The 12,452-nt window shown below is 35.3% G+C and overlaps 1 protein-coding gene across 3 annotated transcripts; it reads right to left on the bottom strand.

Moving 5' to 3' along the window:
* Positions 1–2,734: 2,734 nt before the first annotated feature.
* Positions 2,735–8,156, bottom strand: LOC104907241 (WPP domain-interacting tail-anchored protein 1). Of its 3 annotated transcripts, none has more exons than XM_010696137.4 (5): positions 7,972–8,151; positions 5,874–6,451; positions 4,229–5,319; positions 3,634–3,816; positions 2,735–3,193 (listed from the first exon to the last, which is right to left on the bottom strand). In XM_010696137.4, exons 2-5 carry the CDS (start codon positions 6,421–6,423, stop codon positions 2,999–3,001), a joined length of 2,019 nt encoding a protein of 672 aa, XP_010694439.1. In that variant the 5' UTR covers positions 6,424–6,451; positions 7,972–8,151; the 3' UTR covers positions 2,735–2,998. The 3 variants fall into 3 exon arrangements, with proteins under 3 accessions (XP_010694439.1, XP_057249897.1, XP_010694440.1); XM_057393914.1 differs by lacking the exon at positions 7,972–8,151 and adding an exon at positions 6,565–7,929; XM_010696138.3 differs by lacking the exon at positions 2,735–3,193 and having other exon boundaries at positions 3,673–3,902; positions 7,972–8,156.
* Positions 8,157–12,452: the final 4,296 nt, after the last annotated feature.

Genomic DNA, 12,452 nt, shown 5'->3' with positions numbered 1-12,452 from the left:
TTATATGGCAGGGGAGAAATTCTGTATATTGGAACCAATGTGTACCGAGTATTGAAGTTAGTTACGCATATTAAAATACTACTCTCGCCATCCTAAAATATAGTTTCCATTTCTATTTTGGGAGTCAAATTTTAAAAATTTTGACCAAATATTCTTACTAATGTATACAAAAAAATATATTCATGAGGGGTCTTGTTAAGATTCGTCTCAATGTATAAATTCATAATATCAACTTTTTATATATTTTTTTTACTAATAAGAAATAGAAGATATTGTAGGTCATATGTACGTCTTGGAGACCGTGCAAATTGAAATGGGAACTATATTTTGGGACGGAGAGAGTATTAGATCTAGAAAACTGGCATGCCTAAAAAAGTTTCTAGGAAAGATTATAACTAGCTTTATAGTTTGTAATTAAGCTGACTGGATTCTAGTGATTGTTTACCTTCTTAAAGGTTAAGGAAGTCCAACTTAGTTGGTTTACCTTCCTTAAAGTTTGGTTTAGGTTGTAAAGTGTTGCTTCATTAATCTACTTTCTTACTTAGTTAGAAAAAGAAAATGAGGGGATGAGAAATGACAAAGGAAGATGAAGAGGACGAGAGAAGTCTGAGAAATTCTTAAAAGCAAAACGCTTTAAGCAAATCTAGAAAATAAAAAAAAAGATAGAAAAAAAATCACAAAAGGTAAAATATGATGTGACAAGGAAACAGAGACAAGTAAATGAGAACGGAGAATGTATGAGATCGAAGCTACTCCACTTATTACCAATTGATTTTAGGATTGAATGACAAGTTTGTATATGGTCAAACTTTTCTTCGGCATCAAAAGTTATATTAAACCCCTTTGGTAACGACTATTACATTAGTTCACATTATGAAATGAAAAGGGAACGAAATCAAATAGAAGAGCGGAAAGAAAAAACTTATCACCTATATTTTGGTCGGAAGAATAAACATGAACAATACAAGAATTACCAAGCAAATAATAGTATTCAACAGTATTCTGTTTTCCAAGATAACCTCCCATAGTGAACATCTTTAGTTGAGTCTTTTAGAAAGGCAATGAATCAATTCTTGAAATAATCATAATCGTAGTAACCACCACCTCCTCCTCCTGCTCCATTTCCGACAATAGGCTCTGGCGGGCTTGCTTGATCAGGTTGGCTTGGTGGTTGATCTGGTGTCTGTGGTGGTTCAGAAACCATGACACCAACACTAATGCGCCCCTTTCTGTCGAGCAGTCGAGCTTCGACGCCAAGATCGTTCGTAAAAACCAGGAATAGTACGAGTGTAGTGATGAATAGTCTCATCTCTTGCCCCATTCTTTTGGATTTTAGACGAGTCTACTAGAGAGGAGTCAGGACTCAGGAGTGGGTAGATGCTTGTAATTGTGATTGTGCACTATATAGCAGCACAGTGATGAATAGTATAATACTTCATATTGCATGGTTTACTTTTTAATCTGCACATGGCCGTTTCATAAAATTAGGGACCCTATGGTAAAATAAATTATTTTTAGTAAATAGGAAGAGACGGAAGAGTTATTAATGAGGTTTTTTTTGGAGAATAGGAGGATAAGAAGAAAAATACAAATAGAAATTAATCTCTTTAAATTTGCATCCAACATTACACTTGATAGAATTGGAAAAGAATAATCTGTAATTAGATTTAAGTTTTTTTTTTTTTTTTCGCGGACAAGTAAAATTGAGCCAGTTTTGAAACCTCTTTAAAGTTGCTCATCCTGCACATGGCTTTAATCGCCTCTTAATTTACAAATTCAAACTAAAGAGTAATACGGACTTCCCATTCACTACTTTCATTAGTGCAACGTGGGAAGTAGTTATTTTCATTAATAACTATAATTATGACTTTATACTACCGTTTAATTTTTAATTGCAATTTGCAGTGCTTGGCTGCTTGCCACTTTTTACCAGCATTACTTGAACGTGGGAAGCAGACATTCCTATTTAAGTACTATATAATTATATTTAGTGACTGTATTTTGTAAATGGTTTTTTTAGACAATAATCACCTTATACCATGAATTTTTATTTTTATTTTTCAAATAGCCACCTTATAAATTTAGTTATTGACTTTATATTAGACTTATTCTCAAAAACTGCCATTTTTGACAAAAACTGTCATTTAATTGTGTTTTTAATTAAACAAAAATTCATATAAGATGGTTATTTAGACTAAAGTTTTATAAGGAGGTTATTTGAGAAATAATAGAGTTTACAAAATGATAGAAGTCGAAAAATCCTTCGTGAACAATACATGAAAATCATAAACCCACTAACCTAAAGTAGAGCTGTTAATTTTTTTTCCCCCAAAATGACCATATTGAATCAGCACCTCTCGCAAGATCAATCAGCCCAGTTACATATGTCAACGTTTGAGAATAAAGGGATAAAAGAGAATCCTTACTCCTGAACACAAGTAGGTAATAGGGTTCGTATTTGTAATTTCAAAATCACAAGGTGAGTTCCCCACACTTCCACCAAGCAAGTTTGGTGAGTAGAGCTGTTAATTAGAATAAGCGGGTTGTATCTGTATTTGGTCTTCTGTCAAGTAAGTTGTTTCCAAAAGAATATCAAAAACTACATAAATTGTAAGACAAAATAACACTACAACAAACTTGACGTTACATATCATGCTTCTCCCAAAATTGAGAAGGGTTTCTCAAAGCTCTTGGCATAACCAATAGCATATCCTGAAAAACTTCCTTGTACATATGCATCAAGCTCCAAACAGATTTTCAGAGTGAAAATGGTACTATCAAAACGTCAACATTTCCCAAAGATAAAAATGGGTCATGGTATTTTGGCCAAAAATATTCCACCTATAGGATCTATGTATACATGGTGCAGATCAATCTACTATGACAAGAGTTTGAGAATCTCAACTAACCTGTGTAATATTCTACAGCTGCACCACCTTCTGCAAAATTCACTAAAAGTTACAGTGACTGGACTGCAATACTGTGCCTAAGTTCGTCACTAGAACAGGCAGTTTTCTGGCTGAATAAAACACAACGCCAGAACTGCAATTAACACTACCAGACATACTGAGAATATACACTTGATACTAAGTCGCCTTGCATCAATTGTCCGAACTGTTTTAAGCTTAGATTCCAAATCCTGTGGCTCCAACTTGCGTTCACAGTCCAAAACATCCTCCGGAAACTTCGCTACCTAAAAATATAAACAAAGTAATAAATGAGTACGAGTGTACGAATGAGTAGTGCATCATCATCATGCACCTTATCCAAGGTAAAAGCCGTTATTTAGTGAGGTAGATTCAATGCCATTCTGTTTATCACTATTTAGAGAGGGCAGACAGTACTTCTTGGCATTGAAGATAAATGGAACAATGTTGTCCTCGGAATTTTCCTTGTGTTTTCTCGAACAAGTTATTCAGTGTGAATATACTCATCTCTTAGCTCCAAAAATATATTAAAAAACCTTTATTTATGGAGCCAACACAAGCAAGAATAAATAATGGTTCTGTGAGGTGTAAATTTCTGAGCTATCACTTACTTATAGTGTGCTCCTTCAATCTTCAGGTCATTTAAGAAAATAAACCATTATCTTTTACAGTCACTAATGAACTTAAATAATACCACATCTCTTACCTCTGTAGCATCAAAATCTTCTTTATTTCCTTTCCCGTCATCAACTGAAGGTGAATGATGCACAGAAGATAGAACTCCTTTCTCGGTTTCCCCACCTTCATGGTTTGTAGAATTGGATGAAACCTTGTTTGCCATGTGTAATTCATCCACAAGAGCTCTATTTTCCTTCATAAACAAAGATAACTGCTTGCCGACAAGGAGATACATCAGGATGAATGTCCGACATTTTCATGCACAACATTATATTTTTGAGGTTATATCCGCACAACCTATGTTGCACAGAAGTGGTAAATAAAATGTAAAAACTAACAATGGCGTAAATGAAATTTTGCTTAAAAGCAATGGACATGCAAATTATTAAGCATTATCATCAATATTTTTGCTTACTCTAAAAGTGCTTTGCCTACATAATTTAAAAGTATTTTGCTTATTACTAGCATTATAATAAACCGAAGAAGTTGACATTTTTCCAAAAAAACATAGTAATACCAAGAAATCACAGGAATCATAACAATAGCCACAGCAAAACAACAAAAAAATACCAAATTTCAACCATGGCCTTCAAAATCATGAGATAATACCTATTAGTTATTACCTGTCTGTCAAGGCATTCACGTTCAGCTGCCAGTTGCATGACCATATCTGTAATCACTTTTGAGCGTAAATTTATATCCTTTGCAGTTGCCAATTTTGTTTCTTCTGCTTGTTGCAAAGATGCCTCCAAAGATTCCACTTTGCTCCTAAAAAAATTAAGCTCTTCATTTAGCTCTTCGTGGCTCTCTGATAATATAATGCATCTATCTTCTGCACTGTCAATCTGAGCATTGGCTTCTGAAAGTTTTGACTTCAATTTCTCAATCACAATCTCCATGTCACTGATAGAAGAATACAACAAGCTCTGCCTCTCCTGACTTGCTTCCACAGATGCTGTTGCCTCTTGTAGCTGAATATCTGTCTCCCTTAGTTGCTTTTCAAGCGTTTCAACCTTCTGAACAGAAACACCACTATTTTTTAGAAGATCCAGTTTCCCATTTAGTTCTTTATTAGCTTCTGCAAGCAACTGGGACTCTGCCTCTGCCTTCTGAGCCCTGCTTTCAACTATGAAAATTCTTTCTTCAAACTCCTTGATCTCATCCAAAGAAGCATTTCCATTTAGCAGAGCAGATTCTGACTCTCTTAATTGCTCCTCTAGGGATCTCACCTTCTCCTTCAAAGCCAAGGCCTCCAAGTTGTTTTTTGCTACAAGTTCCTGCATAGCCGCCTTTTCTTTCTCCAACTTTTGAACAGCTTTCGCGCATTCTTGGAGCCTAGTGTTCATTTCAGTTTCTCGATACAGTCCACTGTTTATTTTAAATTGGCATAATTGGAGCCTACTCATCAAATCTTTTGAAATTCCCAAAAGCACAGCTGAAGCGTTGTCAGCCTCCAAGAATTGGGCGTAGACAGCAGCAGTTTCCTCTTCGGCAGATAACACTTCCAGTTGAGAAGAATGAAGCTTATATTTCATCTCATCCCGGGATTGCATACATTCTTTTAACTCGTTCTCCAATTCAAGTTCTCTTGCCAACGATTTTTCCAGCATCCTCAGTACATGTCGATGCTGTTGTGATGTTAGCATTTCTAGCTTTGCCGTTGTGTTAATATAGTCACCCTCCCTTGAGATGATTGCTTCCTTGTCCTCATCAGCTGCATATTAAAGTTTATTACATCCAATAATAATAATAATACATAGAAAGACAAGTGACAGAACTTAGATGTACTCCTACCCCTAATTCATAATATTTTATTAGTGTTATTCGGGCTAGAGAACTTAGCATAAGAAATATCTAAATAAGATTGAGAAACACATTTACTTGTCATCTTGCGTTGACAAAAAGTAAGATTCTTCATGACATAGCAACAGATATAAAGCTGACAGAAGTGAGCAAGATTTTGTTCAAGGAGGTATGAGGACCAGGACCTGTTAAGAATATTTAACGACCAGCAAAACAGGAAACAGGAAATAATCATGTGCAAGTAAAAGAAACACCTTTTTAACAGATTTACATGCTTCAATTTTTATTTTTTTATACAAAGGAACTTGCCTTGTAACTTTCAGGTTCTTTTTCTTTAACCAGATATACTTGCCAAAAGTCAAGAGATTGACCTGCAAATACCTAAATCCCCCTTTTAAAGTAACTGAAAACCCAGTTCATTAACATCAAATTAGAGAAAATTATCAGATTGACAGAGTTACTTACAGGTTTCCCCTTGGTTGATACTTGATAAGATCTTCTGGAACTTGGTAGATTGAATTACTAATTCTGAGACTTGTTCTTGTGATTGTTTTATTGATTCTTCAGCATCTTGCAGCTTCTCTTGCAACGCCAAGAAATCTTCTCCTAGGTGTTCGTAGGAAGAAATTACTTCACAAGTATTATTAAGGTCTGTCTCAAGTGTACCAATGAACCTATCCATCTCCCTGACTTCTAAATCAAAAATACCAGACAAGATATCAAATTCCAATGCCTTCCCAACCAATGTGTCTTCTTTTTCCAAAGTAAATGCTTCAAAGTTACTCTCCCTTGCAGCTACATGCATCATAAGTAGGTTCATATTAACCAGCTTCTCTGAACAACCAGCTATATCCAATTCGAGTCTAATAAGAGCACTCCCAATCTCTCGTATCACCTCTTTCTCAGAATATATATCCTCCGCTGTCCCGTTCTGTATTGATATTGCCTCAATGTCACCACCAGAATCATTCTCAATAACTGAAACAGTGGAATCATCAACATATTTTGCATCCATCTCAATGGCGCTGACCTTGTATCAAAACCTAATAGAGATGGAAACAATATAGTGGGCCCGTAAGTTCTAGAAAGTATGAATTTTCCCAATAAAAAAGGAATAATCTAACAAGTATGTATCCTAAATTTTATTTAGGCCTACCGCTTTCCCTGTCAGTCTGAAGTCTCAGTAGGATGCTGGTCACTTGAGAATGTAAAACAGGGTTACAGCAAGACAGTGAAACTTTTATGATCAAAATGTTTGAAGAAAAGAGTTGAATTATAGAAGTTCAGAAAAAGGAAACAATCACCTACATAACTATCAAATTACAAGAACGAGATTCAGTATACCAAAGGTGAGACCTGTGAGGGGCTAACATGCAAGAGGCAAAGGACACCTTGCAGTTGACCTCTTCCGGATTTGATAATGAATTCTTTCAGAGTTTCTGCTATAATCAAGTTTGATAACTTGTAGTTTTGCTTTTGCACCAACTAGCCTATATATATGAGATCTCAACGAAGTCTTGTTTTGGAATTTTGATTGTTATTAGCAATGAGCTTCCACGCTCCTCCTCGCACAAGGAGGAAAGGGAGAAAGAATGAACTATGAGGGACATCAGAGAATAAGATTCAAGATCACTATACATAACAAAGTGTATTGAGACTTGAGAGTGGAACCTCAATGCAATAGATAATAGTTGAGGAAATGAAGATACATAAGCATGAGCATAACCAGTTTGATTATGACAAAAACCTCAGCACAACTAAAGTTGCATTCTCTTCGGCTAATCAACCAGGTCTAATAAGTTCAGCTCATAGAAGTTTAGGCGGAGAGAATGCACCCTAAGTTCTACATTAGGAACCCCCGAATCCGGGACTTTTGCTACCGTCCATATAGCTGCAAATGACAACTTTATTATTTATTTACTCATTCTCCTCATAGAAGGTACAACTGCTACAATTAAGGAATGAGGATTTAAACTTAGGATCCAATAACCCAGACTACATCTCTAAATAAAATTTTCCATGATATTATTTCCAAACTACATAAACTCAAGCAATAGTTTTATGCCAATCAATGACATTGAATGATGAAAATATCTCCCATTTGCAAATTGCAATCCAATCCTCATAAATGATGCAAAAATCCACAGTAAAAATGAAGATGCAATAAAACATCATTATCAATTATGCAAATCACAAGAAAAATAGGAGGGTTGATTACATTTCCACCACATTTTCAAATACCCAATTATTAACCAAGTTCTTCAAAGTACCCAAGATACCCATCATTATAACTGCTAAAGATCTCAAGAGAATTCAAGAAAATTGACATCATTAGTATTTTTCATACCCCAGTAAACAAAAAAGGCATAAAATTTACATTAACAAGATTGAAAATTGGAAACTGCGCAAGAATCATATCGCTATATAATACTGAAAAAAACACAAGTTGATGGGAATTATAAAGCTATAGATAGATTTGGAAGCATAATTTCATTGAAATTACACACAGTTGAAGTTCAAAGAAATTGGATGAATTAAAAGTCAAAACTAATAAGTAATTTACCTTATCTTGTGAAGATTTATGTAGTGAGTTTTGGGAGGAGAGAGAGAGCAGAAAAGTAGAAGTTTGGACCAGGAAGAATCAGATGTGCTCCCGAGTTATCATAGTTTGAGATGCTCTTCCAGAGAATATTGCTTTTTTGCTATAAACAGAAGAAAAAAAAGGGAATTAAAAGTTACTAGAGAAAAAATAACACAGGCAAAGAAAGAATTCATGATTACACGTGTATAGTGAAATGAGTTTATCTGTGATTTACACGTGTCAATTTTGAGGACTTCGTTGTGCCATTGTGTGAATGTGTTCTCAGTATTTCATTTAGAGGTGATCATGGTCGGGCCGGGTTTTATTAAAAAAAATGATCCGTTTGGATTAAAGTTTTGGGTTGTGCTGGGTTAAGCTTCAGTGCGAAATTTCAGCATCTAAACCCGTTAAATCGGGTTGGGCCATGCCCGCTTGTTGGGGCATTTTCGAGCCGTGACATAAAATAGACTAATTTTTCATATTTACATCTTTTGTGGCCCAGTTTTTTATCCAAAAATCAGCTCAACAGAGTTTGACCACGAACAGAAAAATCGTACCCAAAACTCGCCTATTTTCTAACCGAGTCGTTCTATATTGATCACCTCTAACTTCATCATCTATCCTTGAAAAATATTGCAGTTAAATGAGACATTAATATAATTCACTTTATTCTTTTTCTATTTTTCATAAAGAAATTTTGCCTGTATTATATTAACGCAAATTCTTATATAGGGTCGGCCACACCGAAAACATCGCGTGTGGCCGGCCCAGTCTAATTTGAAATAATACAGCCAGCGCTGAAACTTGACCCATATATGTGGCTCAATCCAATTTGAATTTCACTTGTATGAACGCGCTTCTCACCACCGCCTCCTCCTTCTTCTTCCTCTTTCTCTCTCTTCCTTCCATCAGTTGAACTTGGTGCGAGTTGCCTGAACTATGACAATGTTAGCACCCAACACGAGATTCTTCAAAACAGGAGTATCTAAAAGAGCCTTGTAATCATGTTTATTTCTAACTTTTTTTTAGTCCGCTTTCTTAATTTCATCAAAGGATTTAATTAGAGAAACACATGGTGTGAGAAATAATTTACATGAAGGTATTTAAAATTAGGCTACAATTAAAAATAAGATTAAAATAAAGAATATTCTAGAGCTCTTGCAGAATCTATAGCATTAGACGAGCCTCATCCTAGATTCCTAGTACGTGCGTCATGAACCCATTACTATAGTTTATGTTGTGGAAGCCATGCGTTTTAGCATAAATTGCTCCCTGTACCTCATCTATGGTTGTTGTCATATATATGCCAACTGATCTTTTCTCATATAAAAAGAGCATTTTCTGTTTATATAATTATTGTTTCATCTTAATATGATAGATATAACAATCATATTAGCTAGTAAAGATGGTATTAGAAACGATATTTTGTTATAACAAATCAAAGATTTAGAAATTGGTATGGGAGTAAAGATTTATTTCATGTAAATATATATAATTTATATTTGATTATTTATTAGTTATATTATTTAAATTATTATTTTCAATAAATGAAAAATATAATTGTTCAAAATTTATTTAGAATTTTGAGTCAATCTGATTAGGTCGTATTCATTCCTAATCTTAATATGAAACATTAGAGTTCATCGAGTTTGCATCGTTTTTGTGTCGAATCTTGTTCAAAATTAAAAAAAAATATTAGATTGAGATAGGTCAAATCTTAACAAGTCTAAAATTAATATATACTATTATTATAATGCATGAGCAAAAGTTGTAGCTCAAAACATGTTACTCCTCTCTATAATGTTAAATATTTCATTCTTTTAGTAACATCATTCCACACAAAATAACATTAGTTGTGTTAGTTAAGCTAATAAAGTGCGGCAAGGGTTCCCTCTAGGGTTTCTTCTTGGGAGAGTTTTTTCTCTCTAGGGTTTCTCCTTGGGAGGGTTTTTTCCTAGCCTCCATCGCTAGGTTTTTCTTCGTTTTTGAAGGTTTTTCCTTCATTCTTTCTTCTTTCTCTTTGTTTTTTCATCACTTTTCCTCTTGTTCTCAATTGTGAATCTTTGTAGGGGCTTCCACTGGTGTTCGTACCGGTGGTAAGCCCCAAAAACCTTTTTAATTGCTTCCAATAAGTATATCCCATCATTAAGATGGTATTTATTTTAGGATGTTCCATTTCTTTTTTTTGTTCGTCTAATGAAGAAGGAAGATCTAACAATCACTATTCTCTGTAAGAATCTAGAAACCCACAGAAGTATTTTTACCCAAACGACTATGCATCAGCGGAAGTTAAGCCGAATCAGGGCGAACTCACAGATTGTATTGCTTCAGATGAAGTTTTTTATTAAGGCTATTTTTTATCAAATTTGCGATGTATCTAGTTCTAAGGTGTTATATACCTATGTTGGAATTTTCGATTTTTCAGGATTTGATTGTAAGTGCCGTTTGGCTATTCCTTATCAATGAATTTATTTTTCTTCTTGTCAAAAAAAAAAATAAATAAAGTGCGGCAAACAATAATATCATGAACCACCGCGATAACTGAAAAACTATATATTATTAAAAAAAAAAATGTATATATTGCAGCATTTAAAGCTAAGTCAGTATCTAAGACTAGCTATTTAGAAAGTATGGCATTTTATGACAATCAATAAAGAAAGAGATAATGATGGCACCCTAAAGTTCATATTACATTTATAAAAAAAAAAAGTCCATATTACTAAATTATTCATCGCTCATTTAAAAAACGATCTCACAACGATCTTAAAGAAGGAAAAACTGTAAATTAAAGTTGCACTCTATTCACCTGAACTTAATTATTTAGGGTAATGTTATATGTAGCCCTAAGGGCTACATATAAGCATTAAATACATGTCTTAAAATGGAAACAATTTATGAATTCATGACAAAATTTCACATCATTTGAGGTAATAAATGCTTGATTCAAATTTTTATTTCTATTTTAAGCTTCTTATACATAGCCCTAAGGGCTATGTATATCATTTTCCAATTATTTAAACTGAACTTATTACTTTATTAGCACTTATTGAATATAAACATCCTTGATTTTCCTTATATTTATACCAAATCAATTTTAGCTAATTAAACCCGATTAGACCTGAAACTTATTTTGAAATAAGAGCATGAAAAATACATGTGGTGAGAAGTTTGTAAAATTGTAGAGGAATGTTTAGATTGGAGAATCAAGAAAGGCAAAGGGACATAAATTCCTAAGCTAGCTCCTTTTATAAGTAGTGCTTGGCTGCGTTTATCATTCTCTTTGGCCTTTTCCTTTGGCCTATTCTTTGCCTTTCTTGCTTCCTTATCTTTAGGGGGCGTTTGGTTCATGAAGGGGAAAGGGAAATGGTTTAAGAAAGAGAAACAAGGAGAAAGGAAAAGAAAACCCTTTCTTAAAGAATGTTGTTTGGTTTGAGAACTCATCTTCCTCCTCCCACTATTTTTCAAACCAAACTCGTCTCCCAAGTACCACCACCACCACCACAACCCCCACCCCTCACTGCCGCCGCGCCCTCTCACTGCCACTCATAACGCCTCCCTCTTACTACCGCACAACACTCTCCACCTCATCGCCACCTCACCGCCGCCCATCACAATCCCCCCTTCCTTGTTTTCCTTCTCTACCACAATTAAAGACCATATTTGAGGTTTTAAAGGTCAAATTTGACCATAAAAATTTTAGATTTGAAGTTTTTAAGGTCGAATTTAACCATCTAAAGCCATAATCAATTATTAGAGTTTGGTTTTTAAGTTGGGTTATGTGAGGTTGTTGTTACGTTTGGCGCCAACGTTCTTCCTCCCTCCCCTCTTCCGCGGTAGTTGTGGGGTGGATGAGGTTTTTTCGAGTGGGTTTTGGTGGTTTTCAAGGGGTGGGGGTGGCTAACCGGGTGGTGGTTTTTTTTCGGGTGGTGGTTTTTTTTCGCAACAGGGTAAAATTTTGTGTTGGTTGTAGGTGATGTGGTGTTTTTGGTGGTTAGATGGTTGGGGAATGTTTTCCGATTGGTTCTGGTGACGTGTGGTGGTTCTGGTGGCGAGGGTGGTGACTGGTGAGTTCAGGTGGTGATGTGGTGGCGAGGGTGGCAAGGATGGTGAGTTCAGGTGGTGGTGTGGTGGTTTTGGTGGCGAGGATGGTGAGTTCAGATGGTAGTGTGGTGGTTCTAGCTGTTGGGGTGGTGAGTTCATGTGGTAGTGTGGTGGTCAATTATTGGTCAAGGTGACCATGAAGTAGAAGAGAGAAAGGGTAAGTGAAATCCTAGGGGGTTGTGGGGAATGAATGTAGAGGACTTTGGGGGAAAGGAGGGGGTAAAGAAAATGATTAAAATAACCAAACAAACATAGAGTAAGGGAATCAAGAGCTTTGTTTCCCTTACCCTTTCATGAAGCGCCCAAACCAAACGCCTCCTAATTTCTTCACTAGTGAACCAAAACACGTTTGGTTAATGGTT

Source organism: Beta vulgaris, chromosome 4 (genome assembly GCF_026745355.1).
Source record: "Beta vulgaris subsp. vulgaris cultivar EL10 chromosome 4, EL10.2, whole genome shotgun sequence".
Lineage (NCBI taxonomy): Eukaryota > Viridiplantae > Streptophyta > Magnoliopsida > Caryophyllales > Amaranthaceae > Beta > Beta vulgaris.
This window is presented reverse-complemented; position numbering and strand designations above follow the sequence as displayed.